Source organism: Podarcis muralis, chromosome 17 (assembly GCF_964188315.1).
Source record: "Podarcis muralis chromosome 17, rPodMur119.hap1.1, whole genome shotgun sequence".
NCBI lineage: Eukaryota > Metazoa > Chordata > Lepidosauria > Squamata > Lacertidae > Podarcis > Podarcis muralis.
This window is the reverse complement of record NC_135671.1, coordinates 852963-871173: the sequence shown is the minus strand read 5'-3', so window position 1 is coordinate 871173 and position 18211 is coordinate 852963. Positions and strand designations below refer to the sequence as shown.

Below are 18211 nucleotides of genomic sequence, written 5' to 3'. Positions count from 1 at the left end.
TTCCCCTCGTCCCCAAACTCATCAAAGTCTTGGAATGTATATCAAACTACTACTCAGCCAAAATAAAAACTAGCATGTTATGCATTCATAGTAGCTAGAACGGTCAGTGCCAGAATTTGCAAAAAATTGGCTAGAATACACGAAAGGTGGTGAAAATTAATAGTCATATCTGCATGACAGAAAAACAAGCTAGATGTTTAAAATGAGTGTTAGTATTATTTTTGCGACAGCAATTAGGAATATCTTTAAAAGGCCACAAAATAGATTTGTTCAGGTTTATTACATTTACTGCATTTTATATGAGAAATGTAAATGACGTGTCTCCAAATGATGGGTTGCATGGAAGAAGCAGAAATGTCGTAATTGCTCTTCCGCAGCAGGATCAGACCCGAGATGTACAGCCTTTTGTCACAAGCCTCACGTTCGTGTCGCCTCCTGGAGATCCAGACACATCAAGTTCCACCGCTGCCTCGCCTGACTTAGGAACTCCAAGCCATTGGAGAAAAACCTCCTCAACTGCCCTAAGCCTTGGGGAAAAACAAAAACACAGTTTCACTTTAAAAAATGAAGTCTCAACATTCCACGTAAGATTTGGGGTGTTGAAACCAAACAACCATGTAGCCATTGTACAATTCCATTGTATTATTTTTTTCATTTGATTTACTTTTAAAACATTATTTGAGCTACCTAAAAATTCAGATATTTCCTTAGGGAAAGTTGGTTAGGACAACACTAAGCTCGGACTATAAGCTGGAAAAAGATACCTAGACACCTACAATTTTCTTTCTTTCTAAATTTAAGAAGCTGACATCCTGTTAAGAGTTCATTGCCTTTACAACATTCCACAATCTCCAGATTTTTGGTCCTGAAAGTATAAATCACCAGAGGTCTATAGGACCATGGATGAGAAACTCTTACAACCCATCATAAACCCACAAAAAACCCCAAACAGATATATTAATCAAATTGCCAAACCTGATTCCCCCCCCCCCCCGGTTTATTTTAAAATGTGCAAGCCAACAGCCAACTTGCCCTTTTCCTCTGATTCCCAATATGTAAATATTTTTCAACTAGTTCAATAAAAACTAGGTTATGTGAAAAAAGTAAAGGTAAAGGACACCTGGACAGTTAAGTCCAGTCAAAGGTGACTATGGGGTTGTGGTGCTCATCTCGCTTTCAGGCCGAGGGAGATGCCGTTGTCCACAGACAGCTTTCCAGGTCATGTGGCCAGCAGGACTAAACCGCTTCTGGTGCAATGGAACACACTGACAGAAACACTGTCTACCTTCCCACTACAGCGGTACCTATTTATCTACTTGCACTGGCGTGCTTTCAAAATGCTAGGTTGGCAGGAGCTGGGTCCGAGCAACGGGAGCTCACCCCATCACGGGGATTCAAACTGCCGACCTTCTGATTGGCAAGCCCAAGAGGCTCAGTGGTGTAGACCACAACGCCACTCATCCAACCACTCCATGACATCTCAGCTCCGATAAGATTGAGGACACATATCTACCTACCTGCCTCGTGATCTCCCGAGGGCTTTCTATCTGGTCTGAAAGTCAACAGGACAGGCCGACAGACAACTGGGCTTCTGCATAAGCTTCTCAAGTACCAGGTGATCAGGTCTTCACGCTCCTCAGTTTGCTATCAAAAACAGAAGATGATTGGCAGTGGACTGAGCAAGTGAAATACACAGAGAAGCTCACTAGGGAGAATTCGTAATTCAGGTACGGGGTTAGCAGTTCAACCAGAGGAGAATAAGCCACTCACCCCAGGAGCCGTATTAACTTCACTGTGCTGAATGCCAATAGTGCCCGTGTTCTTAACATGGTTCTGTAGAACATCCCACTCCTTGGTGCTCAATCCCAGCACTTTCTGCACCTGTTGGTTCTTGCACACCACCACAAATTCGCTTGTTCCATCTTCGACTATGATTCTGAAGGTTTGAAGGAGTAAGGAGATCACAAAATTATTCTGACTCGGAATGGTGGTCTATGTCAGGGAATGGCCTGAAGCAGAGGACTGGGGAATGCATTCTCAGGCAGATCAGCTTAGCTCCGAAGAGGAGCCGGAGGGGGAAGATTCACTCACACACACACACACACACACACACACACACACACACACCCTTGTCTTCAGTGAGAGACACAGACGCAGAGCAGCTTAGACAGGAGTTACGTAACTACGAGTTAATAGCAAGGGAAAGAGAAGGGAGGGAGCAGCTAGCCGAGACGTCGTTAGTGTGGGGGAACCTCCTTCCCCACAAACTAAAACAGGGGTCAGCAACCTTTTTCAGCCATGAGCTGGTCCACTGTCCCTCAGACCATGTGGGGGGCCGGACTATATATTTGGGGGGGGATGAACGAATTCCTATGCCCCATAAATAACCCAGAGATGCATTTTAAATAAAAGCACACATTCTACTCATGTAAAAACACGCTGATTCCTGGACCGTCCGTGGGCCGGATTGAGAAGGCGATTGGACCGCATTTGGCCCCCGGGCCTTAGGTTGCCGGCCCCTGAACTAGGAGGTCTGTCCATATTTGAGAACAAAGGACGCAAAGAGGAGGAGGGACTTTCCGTTGGCGCCCAGGATGTTGCGGGAGACAGAAGTGGGAGGATTTAGAGTGGCTAACTGCTCTCCCTGTGGAAAGATGTGGATTTTTGCTTGCAACCTGATGCTTGAATAAAAGAACTATAAATTATAAACGGCTTGTTATTTCTTGTTTGTGAAGTTACGGAAGGGAGAGGAGGACTCTCCATGCCTGACAGTCTACTAAACTGGCTTACAGTACAGTCCAAGTGAGGAACCTCCCATAGACGACGCTGGCATTTGGCCCATGGGGACTTTTTGGCCAAGCCACCCCCGTCTACCCTATACCTGGTGCCATATACCATGTCAGCTATGGGGCAGGTAAAAACTTGGCTGAAGGGGCTGAAAGGGACTGAGCAAAACCAGACAAACTTTGAGACTTGCTCAGGCTGCACAGACATCGCATTCAAATCCTGACTCTGGCTAAACAGAACCTTCAAAGCCACATCAAAGGAAGATTGTGGAAAGCAAATTCACCTCAAATCTAATCCACTGTACTCACCTGGCACGGGCCTTGCACACTCCTGTACGCGACAGACAAGGTGGGTTATACTGGCTACATCTTCCCTGGATGAGAGAGAGAAAGATGGCGAACTCAGGTCACTTCTCACTGAGGGGGTAAACAAGTAAATGTCCGTCGGGATAGAGGTGCAGGGTTCCTACAACTGAATGCTTTCGCCACACAAAAATGCGAATAGATAGACATAACATTTACAAGGACAGGAGGGAAAACCACGGACAGAATACTGTATTTTTCGCTCCTGACCATAAGACGCACCTAGTTTTTAGAGGAGGAAAACAAGAAAAAATATTCCGAACGAAACAGTGGATGTATGATTTTTTTGGTGCAGGCTGTAGCCATGGACATGCTATGTGATCTGATGGCGAATTTGGGGTGACCCAATGTAAAAATCCTGAGGATCCATGGGCTTTTACCTCCCCCCTTCCAGGCAGCCTCCGCTAGCGCCCCTTATCTCTCTCCCGATCCCACTGATCAGCTGTTTTCCTTTCAACACCCCCTTCCCTCTTGTTTGCCTTAGTGTCTTTTCCTTAGCTAGAGCAGTTTTTTGCTCCTCCTTTTCTTCTAATTTCTCTCCTTATTGCTTTAGTCTTCCTGTTTCCCCCCTTTGCAAGTTTGCTGTCTTTACCTCCCCCCTCCCAGGCAGCCTCCTTTATCTCTAGTGTCCCTTATCTCCTTCCCGATGGGCAAACAATCAGCGGCTTTGTTTCAACACCCCCTTCCCTCTTTCAAAAAAAAAAGCACGATCTACTTTTTGCCCTTGGGCAATTCGGCTCCAGGGACCACACATTCGCTCCATAAGACGCACAGACATTTCCCCTTACTTTTTAGGAAGAAAAAAGTGTCTTATGGAGTGAAAAATATGGTAACTGTCACACACAGGAGGAAGAAGGATATACAGCGGTACCTCAGTTTTCGAACGTAATCCGTTCCGGAAGACCATTCGAGTTCTGAATCGTTGAAAAACCGAAAACTCAAAAGCCGACAGTTAAGCCTCAGGATCCTGCACTCAGCGAAAGTGTGGGGCATGTTCGAATTCCGAGACGTGTTCAAAAACCAAAGCATTTACTTCCGGGTTTACGGCATTCGTAAACCAAAATGTCCGTCAATGGAGACATTCGAAAACCGAGGTACCACTGTAGTTTGAATGCTTCACCTCTGGGTTTATAAATCATTTAATGTGTCAAGAGAAGCGGATGTCATTAATATTGCAGTTATAGTATAAGGGGTTGTTATTTTGACTGGAATGTAATGGAGATAAATAAGCTGTTGGAAAGCAGAACAAAGTAAATCATCAAACCATCAATTCTAGCACGCCGGAGGCCACCTAAATTATATAATTTGGCATCTGAATGATTGGGATTAGTAATTGTATAATTTGGCACTGTTATAATAAGGCTAACATTGGGTTATTGTCATTGAAATCTAATAAAAATTATTGTTATTAAAAAATATGCCCCCCTTTGCACAGAAAAATACCAGGAGGAAGGTTCTAGTTAGAGGATATGAGTTTGCTGGGCACCTCTGTGAAGATGCTGTTGCAAAGGGAGCAGCTCCAGTGGAGGGACAAAGACAGGACACACGTCACGTGACAGGCAAGCTGTGCTTGGCCCAGACCAGAAGGCTCAGGTGTTATCTTGGACAAATATAGCACGGAAGGAGCAGAGGCGGCACCCAGCTGCCTAAAATTAAAAAGACAAAAAGGATAGACAAACAGAAAGGTGTCAGTTATGAGATATCAAAGTTTCAAAAAGATCTTCTAGAAAGCAATACTAAAATACTGTCGAAAATGTATAATTTGCTCCTGGAATGGCATACAAAAGATAAACAGGTTAAATTGGTTATCATACACTGGGCAAAGGACTTAATACAGATGGAAGATTGGGAGAGGCTTTGGGAAAGAGATTTGAAATTCACAGCATCCTGTACGCTAAATATGAAAATGATGTACCAGTGGGTATTTGAGCCCTACTAAATTAACTAAAATGTATAGAACAAGTTCAAATTTCTGCTGCAAGTGTAAAGAAAAGGAAGGCACCTTTTACCATATGTGGTGGACATGTAAGGTAACAAAACCATTTTGGGAAATGGTATATAATGAATTGAAAAAAAAATGTTTAAAATAACTTTTGTTAAAAAACCAGAAGCTTTCCTATTAGGACTTAGAGGTACTGAGATCCCACGGGAACAGAAAAGACGTTTTATGTATGCGACAACAGCTGCATGGATGTTGCTAGCCCAAAGATGGAAAGAAGAAATAATCCCAGCTAGGGAAGAATGGCAAGCCAAGTTGCTGGACTACGTTGAGATGGCAAAACTAACTGGGAAACTCAGGAATCAAGAAGATATGGACTTTAAAAAAGAATGGGGAAATTTTATAATATATCTAGGAGACCATTGTAAGCAAGTTAAAACTTTAGCTGGACTTTGAGATACACTTGTAAAGTAACGAAAACTATGGATAATTTGGAAAAATTGAAAATTTGGAGAACGGACTGATATGTCATAAATATTGTAATAAGGACCCATGTAGGGGATGGGAGAAGTCAGGAATACAGTGGTACCTCGGGTTACATACGCTTCAGGTTACATACTCTTCAGCTTACAGACTCCGCTAACCTAGAAATAGTGCTTCACGTTAAGAACTTTGCTTCAGGATGAGAACAGAAATTGTGCTCCAGCGGCATGGCAGCAGCAGGAGGCCCCATTAGCTAAAGTGGTGCTTCAAGTTAAGAACAGTTTCAGGTTAAGTATGGACCTCTGGAACAAATTAAGTACTTAACCCGAGATACCACTGTACAGAGAATCTCATGAAATGATTACATAAGCTGTTTGAATGTAAACTTGTGCCGGTAAAAGCAAATTAAAAAGATTTTTTTAAAAAGGAAAGAAAAAAGAAAAAAATGAAACGCATTTGCCAAACACAGTAGAGAGTTGGGTGAGAGGATAGAGCTGTCAAGGGTTTTGTACTCACAGGGAAGAAAGGTCTTGGGGTGCAGCAGCCAGAACAGACACGCAGCTGGACATAATGTATGTACAATAGACGTTTTTGAATCTGTAATACAGAGGTTTTGGTTTTTCGAGGAAGCAGCCTGTCTGTTATCCTAAAAGAAATATATCAATGCCACGGGACAGAAATGGGATTCCCAAAGAACTGGAGCTCAGAGTAGCTGCTAATTCCACACACACACACACACACACACACCCCAGTACAGCACACCACTGCGACATCTGGGCTTGACTCAGTCCTCTTTGTAACTGCGCCAACCTTAAAACGTCCTTGTTGAGCCCTCGGAATTTCATATAACTTAATGGTTCAACATATAATCAGTTGTGTCCCCAACGGACTTGACATCCACAGATACAGAGGTGCTGTATCTAGCAATGAGAGCATGGCAAGGTTGGGGTGGTGGCAGAGCCGTAGAGAGGTGATCTTGCGCCCCTGGCAGAACCGTCCAGATTGCGCCCCCAGCCATGGACAAATTAGCTCTTCTTTCCGCCTCTGCTCCAACCCCACCCTTCACCCATTCAAAACCTTTTCCTATGCGGAGATAATCAATATTTTTATTTACAATATTTTTATTTTTATTTTTATTTACATATTTTTATTTATTTATATATTTTATTTACAATATTTTTATTTACATTTTATTTATTTATTTATTTATTTATTTTATTTATTTACTTCGGGTTACAAACACCTTGGGTTACAAACACTTCAGGTTACAGACTCCGCTAACCCGGAAGTATTACCTCGGGTTAAGAACTTTACCTCAGGATGAGAACACAAATCGCGCACCGGCGGCACAGCAGCAGCGGGAGGCCCCATTAGCTAAAGTGGTACCTCAGGTTAAGAATGGACCTCCGGAACGAATTACCGTATTTTTTGCTCTATAAGACTCACTTTTTCCCTCCCAAAAAGTAAGGGGAAATGTATGTGTGTCTTATGGAGCGAATGCAGGCTGCGCAGCTATCCCAGAAGCCAGAACAGCGAACAGCGATCCCTCTTGCTGTTCTGGCTTCTGAGATTCAGAATATTTTTTTTCTTGTTTTCCTCCTCCAAAAACTAGGTGCGTCTTGTGGTCTGGTGCGTCTTATAGAGCGAAAAATACGATAAGTATGTAACCAGGGGTACCACTGTATAGACATATTTATGGACATATGTTTTAGCCAATTTTGCACACACACTCCTCGCCTGTGCCCCTGGCGGGAGTATTCCTCAACACCCCGTAGCTACAGCCCTGGGTGGTGGTCAGCGCAAACAAACCAACCAGCCCAGAGTAGGCGCCTAAGCCCATTTCAACACCTTTTGGATCCACATACCTGATGGAAACCTTGCGCTGCAAGTTCTGAAAGAGAATTCTGGCGCCAGGAAGCAGACCCCAAAGGTAGGGCAAGAATGCCGCTTCAATGTACACATCCAGCACTTCTGGGGCACCAGCTGTAGGTGATACACGTAGCTTCACGGTGTAATCCCGAGTTAAGAGGTTACCTAAGTGTGAGGAAGACAGGCAACACTTGGATCTCATCCAGTAAATACCGTATTTTCGCTCTATAAGATGCACCAGACCACAAGACACACCTAATTTTTGGAGGAGGAAAACAAGAAAAAAAATATTCTGAATCTCAGAAGCCAGAACAGCAAGAGGGATCGCTGTGCAGTGAAAGCAGCAATCCCTCTTGCTGTTCTGGCTTCTGGGATAGCCACACAGCCTGCATTCGCTCCATAAGACGCACACACATCACCCCTTACTTTTTAGGAGGGGAAAAGTGAGTCTTACAGAGCAAAAAATACGGTACCCTAAGTTAGGAAAGGCAGATCTACAGACTTGGCACAAGAGCAGCTCTGCAGAATCATTCTGCCTGACCCAGACGCACCGAACAGGTCCATGTGTCTTATTTATGGGCTCAGCCCTGGACCAGAAATGCTCCTTCTATAGTACATTCAAGGTTCTCACCCATCTGCTGCATCAAAACCTCTCCAGGCGACTTCTTTCCAACGTAAGATTGAACCAAAGTCCTCTGCACTATTAGGCCAGAGAAAGAGACCAGGGAGCCTGTGAAACTGATGAATGAGAACAGGTTTAAGAGTTTCTCAAATACGGCCAGATTCTCTACCCAAAATTTTATTTGATTTTCCATATTGAAATTTACATTCACATAAAGAGCATACTATATAAAAACAAGATTCTAAAGACTCTCCTGGACTTCCCTCCTCCCTTTAGCGGGTCTTATTGTTAATCTTTTCCTTCTGCGTCTTTTATAATAATCCATATTGTCAGGGGCTCAGGAGCAGAGGCACAGGGGAGAGAGGAAATGGAGAGCGAAGGAGAAGAATCTGAGGGCAGCGGAGGGCAGAATGACAGTGACCCGAGAGATTCCATGAGCCTCTCCAGTGAATCAGAAGATTCCCAGAAGGGGGCGCCGATGGTCAGGGCAAGGGGGGTCCCAGGGGGGACACACCAGAAACAAGGGGCCAGCGGGGACTCCCAAAGCAGCAGCTGGAAATCAGGGCCAGCTTCCCCACCAGAGCGTAGTGGGGGGGAAGAGTCCCATAGGTCAGAGTCAGCGTCTCCTCCGGCAAGCAGGGAGGAGGAGTCAGGCCCAGCTAGCGTCCCCGAAGAGGGGAGCAGCGACAGGAGCAGTGTAACGGTCAGAAGGAAGGTGACCGGCTGGGCGCGCGCGCCAAGTTCAAATGTACAGGCGCGCGGGACAGCAGGAAGCCCAGATTGGGAACCAGGTCCTAAAGCCCGCCGGAGGGAGGGGGAAGACTCGGGGGACTCAGCGTCAGAAGAGTCTAGGAAGGGCAAAACCCCGGCAGACAGGCGGACCCAGAGGAGGAAAGAACAAAGGAAGAGGTGGAGCAAGGCTAGGGTCTTAAACTGGTGTCTGGGGGGAGGAGACTCAGACGGAGCTTCGGCGGTCTAGGGTTTAAGACGTAGAGCTGCGCGCCGTGGCTGTAAATGAGAAACTGAACTTCAATAAAGACTATTTTATATAACAACGGACTGGCGTTGGTCCTCTGTGAGCTGGGACCTGAGGCAGCCCTGACACATATTTTTGCATCTCCATTATATCCATAATTTGTCGTTACATTACAAGCGTTACTGCAATCCCACTAATAATTTTAACTGTTTACAACGGGTTTTATGGTAAATTATAATTTTTCTCCATTCCTTATTAATGTTTTGGCTCTCCTGATTTCTGATTCTTCCGGTCATTTTTGCTTTTTCGGCATAGTCTATCAACTTAATCTGCCATTCTTCTCTAGTAGGGACTTTATCTTCTTTCCATCTCTGGGAACGGCCAGATTCCTAACCCAGTATGTTTGTACTCTTAAAGTGACCATAGAACATTGATCCTGAAAGACCTACATTGGCTCCCAGTATGTTTCCGAGCACAATTCAAAGTGTTGCTGCTGATCTTTAAAGCCCTAAACGGCCTCGGCCCAGTATGCCTGAAGGAGCGTCTCCTCCCCCATCGTTCAGCCCGGACACTGAGGTCCAGCACTGAGGGCCTTCTGGCGGTTCCCTCCCTGCGAGAAGCCAAGTTACAGGGAACCAAGAAGAAGGCCTTTTTGGTGGTGGCGCCCGCCCTGTGGAATGCCCTCCTATCATATGTCAAGGAAATAAACAACTATCTGACTTTTAGAAGACAGCCCTGTTTAGGGAAGTTTTTAATGTTTGATGTTTTATCTTGTTTTTAATATTCTGTTGGGAGCCACCCAGAGTGGCTGGGGAAACCGAGCCACAGATGGCCGGGGAATAAATTATTATTATTCTTATTGTTATTATTATTATTATTATTATTGCACCTGGAGTGTCAGCATGTCTCAATAGGAGAGATGCTTCAACGGGGAAGAATTATGGCTCTTGAGTTGGCACCATGTTGAGTGAGAGCAGGATTTATTGATTAAATTCCTACCCTGCCTTTCTTCCCAAAGGTGTTCAGGGTAGCAAACACCGAAGTGGTATCTACTTGGTACATCTGTGGTCAAAACTGGGGCGCGGAAAATGGGAGCAAAAGTAGAGGCAGCAAATCAACGCCATTAGAGGGCCAAGTTCTTTGACAAGAGCAGAGAAAGTGGAATAAATCTGAAGGCAAAGGCCGACGAAAGGAGGCAACTGACAGACGGGCACAAGACAAAAGCAAGGACTGGCAAACTGTGCCCTTCATTAACATCCAGGGAGAAGACAGAGATTGCAGCAGATGGAGCTAAGCATCAGATATTCCTCATCCCACACACACAAAAACAGCGCAGGCTTGAGTCAGTAACCACTTCCCTAATAGCATCATCACTGTGGAAACTTCCCAGTTGTGAAGGAACCATTTCCAGACATGAAGCTGAAGGCAGAAGAGGTGCAGATTCAAGCAAAGGTGTGTGGCAGAGGTATGGGATTGAAGGGGTCAGGACATTGTTGTAAGCAAAAATTGCCCTTTTCCCTTATGGGGTATCAAAGAGCCCATATAGAGTCCTTACATAGATTCCCTATTGGTAAGAAAGAATAATAGAGGCCAACCAGAGAATATTGAGAAGCAAAGCAGCTCGTAAGCCTGATCTTTATTGATCTGTTGCAACAGGGTGCTCCCCTCACATGCAGGAAAGGAAGAGGACCCCAAAAATGCTGTGCAAGGGCTTATAAAGACTTTTGAAATTGCCACCCTGTAGATCAAGACCACCCCCAGAAACAGCATACATACATCACAGAAGGGGTGTAACCTAAGACCACCCCTCAGATACATCATACCTATATCACAGAAAAGGCGGTCTAAAACAGAAATTTGAATGTTGTTTTTCTCCTGTCATTGTTCATCTCCTGTCTGGCAGGTTACTTGATTGGATTGCCTGGGGAGCCTGGCCAGTCTTTTGTAATGATAAATCCTTAGTTCCTGGGCCAGGTCACAGGCTCACACCCTATTCAAACACAGACATACCCTTATGACAGGATTTGTGAAGGAAAAGACAATGGGGAGGTTTCCCACTTTGACCATGCAGAGAAAACATTTGCTCAGTTTAGGAATCAAAATGGTTGCAGGTCGGTCTTCCTGTGCTGATTTATGTACATGGTTGGTTGGTAACACTTATGAACATTACCATATTAAGACCTCAAAATTCCTATCACAACATGACACGGCCGTATGAATATTGAGCAACGTGTGTCTTAACTGGCATCTCTGGTGCTTAATCTTAACATGATCCCTTTTGGTCTTGTTTAAAAGCATCCATACATTAATGCATACATTACGGAGGCAGCACTCGTGTATGGAGGGGGCTGGTGGGGCTCAAGAGAGCGCCATTTCCCTGATCCTCCGGCCCATGCGCATGCAAATTACTCTTCAGATTAAGACGAGGTCTGTGTGCACCTCATGTCCTCAGCTAGCTCTCTCTCTCATCTCAATGCAAGGCACTGGGACTCAAAAACTAGCTTCTCTCATATCCGCAGCCAAAGATGTTGGCATTAAAAGCCAGAATATCATTATTTATTTATTTTTAGTCAGAAGCCAATACAAAAATTCCCCATTGCAGGAACTAGTTGACTGGGCCGTGTTGTTCCCTGTGAATCTTTTTTTTTAATGTTTCCCCCACAGATTCTTTTATCAGCTTCTTAGTAAATAGGAACAGAGGGAAGGCTAGATTACCTAGAGCTGAGAATCTCCGCAATGGAAAACAGCTTTCGATCCATCTGCGGCACTGTCGAAACCAACTGGAAAACAACATTCCTTTATAAAAACACAATGCAATGTCAAACACTTAAAACTTCCTGACACACGGCTGCCTTCAGATGTCTTCTAGAAGTTGCGTAGTTCTTTATCTCCTTGACATCTGGTAGGAGGGTGTTCCACAAGGCGATTACCATGCAGGCCTTCCTCTTGATTCCCTGTTACTTCACTTCTCACAGCGAGGCAACACACACAGGCTTACCTGAGAAATACAGCCCACGTGGTGCAGGAAGGCTCCATCTGGAACAGGGAGAAACAAGGACCGTCTCAGCGGATTCAGGTTTCCTTGTGCTGGTGAGCAGCACAGTTGATCAAAGACACCCAAGTCCTGCAAAAGCAATAGCACCAAAGATACAGTCAGTGCTTTCTTGCTGTGGCAGTACTCACTAAAGAGTACTGTCACCTCTTTTTCTTGAGGCACATGACAGCCATTTTATGCCGACAGCCATGGCACTTTTACCTAAAAAAGCACTGGATGCGGTACAGAATAGAAAAATATTGTGCAACAGAATACAGTGGACGCTCGGGTTGCGAACGTGATCCGTGCGGGATGCACATTCGCAACCCACAGCGTTCGCAACCTGCGTCTGTGCATGCACGGGTTGTGATTCGGCGCTTCTGCACATGCGCAAAGTGCAATTTAGCGCTTCTGCACATGCACGACCGCCGAAACCCGGAAGTAATCTGTTCTGGTACTTCGGGTTTCCGCAGTCCGTAATCTGAAAAAACGCAACCTTGAAGCAGCTGTCACCCGAGGTACGACTGTACAGTGGTACCTCGGGTTACATACGCTTCAGGTTACATACACTTCAGGTTGCAGACTCTGCTAACCCAGAAATATTACCTCGGGTTAAGAACTTTGCTTCAGGATGAGAACAGAAATTGTGCTCCGGTGGTGCCGCGGCAGCAGGAGGCCCCATTAGCTAAAGTGGTGCTTCAGGTTAAGAACAGTTTCAGGTTAAGAACGGACCTCTGGAACAAATTAAGCACGTAACTAGAGGTACCACTGTACTGGTAGTTGGAAGGACCCCTAAAGGTCCTATAATCCAACCCCCTGCAATGCGGGAACATAAACTTGGTATTTATGTACCACCCAATCAGTTATATCCTCTGGGTAGAGGGGAGAGGAGACCCACATCCATCCCCAAGCCTAGAAGGATGTGAAGAATGGACAATAAAAGGTAATAGACCCTTTGGGGAAAGTAGCAAATCAAGTGAAAATGTTTCTGTTCAGGCACAGGTAAATATTGACTCAGAAAGAAAAGGGTCACAAACAAGAGCAAATCTATGAACTACAGTCTGACAATTTAGCAGAGCAAACAAGGAAGAGACGCCAGATGGTCACAGCATAAACAAGCCTCCAGCCAAGAACGAGCATTTTGATCACAGGAAATCAAAGAACCCCAGAAATGACTGGCAGGTCTCTTGCGAGGTTTCCAGGAATGGGTTGGAGCCGGAGCCGTTTTCCATCCTTACCGTGCACTGGGGGATGGTGAGCTGGTACAGGTGATCCGGGTGCAGGAAGGGGAACCACCGGAGCGATTTCCTCAGGAACAGGAGCAACAGCTGAAGTGAGAGGATTTTTTAATAAAGGGAAAAAAGAGAGTCCAGGAAGAGAAGAAAGCCGATTTTAAATGTAAAGGCAAAACACATTAAGAAGCAACAGAATTGGCTTCCATGCAGAACAGGTGATCATTTGAGAGAACGTGAGAATTAAAACCAGCTGGAACGCTGGAAATGCAATATATATCAGTACATAGCTGTTTGGCGGGACAGTCCCTTATCCCAGCGCCATGTCCCGCTGCTGTCCCTTATTGATGGTGTCCCTTAAATTAGCTACTGAAGGTAATGGGGCCCTTTCTATGTCCAGCTGTCCTTTGTCAACAACAAATTGTTGCTGTTTTTTTGTGTTGAATATATGTTATATGGTAATTTATGGACCTAATAGGTATCTAAAGCCATTTGCATGCAACAAAATATGTATTTTATCAAAGTAATTGTTGATCCCTTATTTTGGCTGCTGATCCCTTATTTTCGAGGCTGCTGGTCCCTTATTTTCAAATCTGTAAGTTGACAGCTATGCATCAGTAGAGGAACAATGCAGGAAGCAGCACTTATCTCAAAAGTCAACCCAGCTCCCTCCACTCCAACCCCGGAGAGGATTCTGAAAACATCCCTTGCTCCCTCGCCTGTCTTACTTTCTGCTGGGTTTCACTGGTCTCTTGCAGAGCGGAAGTGGTAAACTCTTGCCGGCACCCGGTTTCTCCAAGATTCTTGCACAGTTCAGGGCTGCCCATCCATACCACTGTGGCTTGAAAGCAGAGTTGTGCTGCGCGGCCGCCTTTGCCCCCGTCTCCGGAAGTCGGCAGATAGTTGCGCCAGACGAGTCCCTCTTTCTGTGTCACGAGGAACAGGCGGGACACGCAGCCGGCTTCCGCAGCACTGCCCTGGGAAGGCTCTGCTGTGCTGGCGCCCGACTCTGCCCTTCCTGCGCTGGGTATTCTCCCCTCTTGCGATCTTGGCTCAGCGGCCGAGGAGCCATCGCCTTCCGCTTGAGAAGAGGTCCTTTCATTCGCTCGGCGACCCTCGGAGGCTCTCTTTTCGGGAGTATAAAGGATCTCCACATCCTCAAAACAAAACTGTACGCAAGGCCTTGGAGGAGAGCAGAGAAGAGGGGTGAGTACAGCTCAAGCCCATTATTTACAAAGATAAATACAGTGGGACCTTGGTTCTCAAACTTAATCCGTTCCCAAAACCAAAGCGTTCCAAAACCAAGGTGCCCTTTCCAATAGAAAGTAATGCAAAATCGATTACTCTGTTCCAGACTTTAAAAAACAACCCCTAAAACAGCAATTTAACATGAATTTCACTATCTAACGAGACCATGGATCCATAAAATGAAAGCAATAAACAATGTACTGCAGTCACACAATCAGTCAATCAGTAGCTGAACTGAGTTCCACGCAGTCGCAATAACAAAAACGCAAAATAAATAGCCAAAACAGACAGAACTCAGCGTAACACCCAAAATGGAAGTATGGCACTCAAATCGGAAGTGTAACACTCAAAACGGAGCACGTTTGGCTTCCAAAAAAAGATTGCAAACCAGAGCACTTACTTCTGGGTTTCGAGTGTTTGGGTTCCAAGTTGTTTGAGTACCAAGGCGTTTGAGAACCAAGGTACCACTGTGAACATAGCTGTGGGAAAGGACTGCAAAGGCAAGCCTTTCGGGGTGTGTATGCTAAAAACATCTCTCTGTTGGACAGGACTTTTTTGTTGACTGCTGCTGCCAGTTTTCATATTATTGCTGAATTTTACTTTACGTATGTTATTCAAGTGTATGCCCACGTCCCAGTAGGTAATTTTTTCTTTGTTTGCATTTCTTATGCTGTGAAGCTGCTTCAAATGCCCCATGGGCAGAAGAGCAGCAAACTCCAAGACTGCACCATCCTGACACTATCCGTGCATGAGAAAAGGGCTATCCACAGGCTTGGGGGAAGCAGAAGGTTTGCTGAGTTACAGCAGAAAAGACTTTGGAGGGAAAGGGAAAGGGAACAGAGAGGTGGGTCTCCTACACAGCAGCATTTCACACGGCAACATCGGTTTTGTAGAATATTTGGGCTAAAATGAATCTCAAGCCTGAAAAGCTTGAAGATGACGGGCCTTGAATATTGCTTCCTGCCTTGCTGCTGCCCCCGCCGGCCCCAAATCGAAGCTGGAGGGCAGCTTCCTACCTCCTCCTCCACCTCTTGAGGAGAACCTTCTATATTAGGACCTTCCGCCTGTGTGCTCTGTACCACTCTGAGGCCCTGCCATGGTTCTTTTGGGGGCTCAGAGAAAGGGGGAGACTTGCCTTAATAATAATAATAATTTATTATTACAGTCGGAGACCAGCTTGTGGAGACTTGCCTTGTTTTCTTCTCCTTTATGTGCTCGGGTGACCCCAGCTGCTGCCAGGAAGGGAAATCACTTCGCAGGAATTGCTCGATTACAAACTGAAATATTTCTACCTGCAGGAAGCACCCTGCAATAAACAAACAACAATAATAGAAATAGACACCACATCAACAGTTAAGCAAAGCTGGCTAAATAAAAAGTCTTAACGATGAAGCAGATGTAGGTGCTTGCAGAAGGCATGGTCCTCAAATCTAAAGCAAGCCATTCTACTCTCTGTGCTAAATCTCTTCTTTCTCAACCCCCAAACTCATCCTTATCTGACCCAGTACATTCCAGGGGGAGAGACTGAGAAATCTGGCTTAGCTTTGAGAATCCTCCTTTGAGCGCAAAGTAGTCCGGACACCAGTGGATTTCCATCTGTAGTCACTTGAGACAAAGTTAGCAATCTGTTTATGAAGGTAAAATAGGGATGAGGGGGACTCCAATTACAGTGGTACCTCGGGTTAAGTACTTAATTCGTTCCAGAGGTCTGTTCTTAACCTGAAACTGTTAAAGCACCACTTTAGTTAATGGGGCCTCCTACTGCTGCCACGCCCCCGGAGCACAATTTCTGTTCTCATCCTGAAGCAAAGTTCTTAACCCGAGGTAATATTTCTGGATTAGCGGAGTCTGTAATCTGAAGCGTCTGTAACCTGAAGGTTCTGTAATCCGAGGTACCACTGTATGGGAAGGGGCAGGCAGGCTGGAGGGCAAGATAAAATAAGATCTTTCTCCAAGCTAGAGCTCTCAGCAGCATCAGAAATTTAGCAAGATTGGAAAGCCCCTTTTCCCGCTGCCCCGCAAACCACAGCAGCAGCCGGTTATACTTTGCAGAGTTCTCCTGGCGACTCCCTTACAGCTGAAAATATCAACTTGCAATCCAATATTTGTTGAGGGATGATACTCCCAAAACTACCAAGATTGTTTCAGGGTATTTAGCCGAGATCTTTAAAGCTAAATCTAAAGTTGCCTGATTTATTCAATGGTGGTTATTTAGTCTTTTATATACTGTATGTGTTTGTATTATCAATCTATTTGGATGACTTTGTATGATTTTATGATTTTACTGTTTTAACGTATGCCAATAAAGGCAAGTTACAAGTTACAAGATGCTTGTCCCTAATGTTGCACATTAGGGACGCGGGTGGCGCTGTGGGTTAAAGCCTCAGCGCCTAGGACTTGCCGATTGAAAGGTCGGCGGTTCGAATCCCCGCGGCGGGGTGAGCTCCCGTTGCTCGGTCCCAGCGCCTACCAACCTAGCAGTTCGAAAGCACGTCAAAGTGCAAGTAGATAAATAGGGACCGCTTACTAGCGGGAAGGTAAACGGCGTTTCCGTGTGCTGCGCTGGCTCGCCAGATGCAGCTTGTCACGCTGGCCACGTGACCCGGAAGTGTCTGCGGACAGCGCTGGCCCCCGGCCTATAGAGTGAGATGAGCGCACAACCCTAGAGTCTGTCAAGACTGGCCCGTATGGGCAGGGGTACCTTTACCTTTACCTTTAATGTTGCACAGGCCTTCTCCAGAGCTAGAACCCAAAGCAAGATTAAACCACAGATAATCAAGAGCCCTTTTAAAATTAAAGGCAACATTATTTCACCCCTTTCTGAAGTCCGAGGAATTGCAAATATTTGTTTCCATGCTTCTTAATTAATACAAAGTTGGTTTTTAAAAAGTGCATTTTCTTGACTTGGTTGGTGAAGACTGCATGGCTAAGAACAGGCTATTTGCTTTCATTGTCAGGTGTCAGACCTTTTTATCGTGATGTGTAACAATCTATTTTGGCAACTTTGCTCAAATGTAAAAGCTGTCTTAGTATTGTATTTTGGAAGTTAGAATACTATACTATGTTCTTACTATGTGCTAATCTATCTTCCAGGGTTTGGTTTTTTTAAAGCTCCAATACAATGGTTTCTTTTGAAGAAAGCTATCCTCTTAAAATCAAAGCTGTGAAATAATTTTCTAAGTCCTAAGAGCCAGCATCATATTATTGGTTTTTAAGAGCACTCAAACCACAGAATCGATATAGGATGGACACACCTACTAAAGACGTCTCAGCAAATGGCCGGCCATCTCTGTGGAATATTATACAAGGGAGGGCTTTGCTTCTGTCTTGTAACTTGAGGGAGCCACTGCTGGAAGAGTCCAGCCACCCAAGCAACACCTACCCACCCAAAAAAGAGAGAAGAGAAAGGTGAAGAACACGGACGAGTCATAATGATTAAATGATGCTATTCCCAAACATTTTCCAGGGATCTCTTTGTAATGAAATAATCAGCATTTGTATAACACGATGGGAGTGTGCAAAGCACTTAAAATCACAGGATCGCAGAATTGTAGAGTTGGAAGGGACCCCTGAGGGTGTCAGGCTTCGGGGAATTGGATTCCTCCCCCGTGGCTCTTAGTGAGCAGATCAAATGAAAGGGAATTATTACCAGTTAGTCT

The 18211-nt window shown here is 45.2% G+C and overlaps 1 protein-coding gene across 3 annotated transcripts in view; it reads right to left on the bottom strand.

The window, feature by feature from the left end:
• Positions 1-261: 261 nt before the first annotated feature.
• The window catches only part of CTC1 (CST telomere replication complex component 1), a 29504-nt gene continuing 11554 nt past the window's right edge, over positions 262-18211 (bottom strand). For all 3 annotated transcript variants that reach the window (XM_028713091.2, XM_077921263.1, XM_077921264.1), the window contains 14 exons: positions 17807-17930; positions 15744-15858; positions 14033-14486; positions 13311-13400; positions 12037-12162; positions 11754-11818; positions 8072-8178; positions 7437-7605; positions 6088-6168; positions 4636-4795; positions 3096-3160; positions 1771-1936; positions 1518-1644; positions 262-527 (listed from right to left, as the gene is read on the bottom strand). In XM_028713091.2, coding sequence (XP_028568924.2) covers positions 418-527; positions 1518-1644; positions 1771-1936; positions 3096-3160; positions 4636-4795; positions 6088-6168; positions 7437-7605; positions 8072-8178; positions 11754-11818; positions 12037-12162; positions 13311-13400; positions 14033-14486; positions 15744-15858; positions 17807-17930 — 1959 coding nt within the window. In that variant the 3' untranslated portion in view covers positions 262-417. The remainder of the gene's footprint in view (positions 528-1517; positions 1645-1770; positions 1937-3095; positions 3161-4635; positions 4796-6087; positions 6169-7436; positions 7606-8071; positions 8179-11753; positions 11819-12036; positions 12163-13310; positions 13401-14032; positions 14487-15743; positions 15859-17806; positions 17931-18211) is intronic.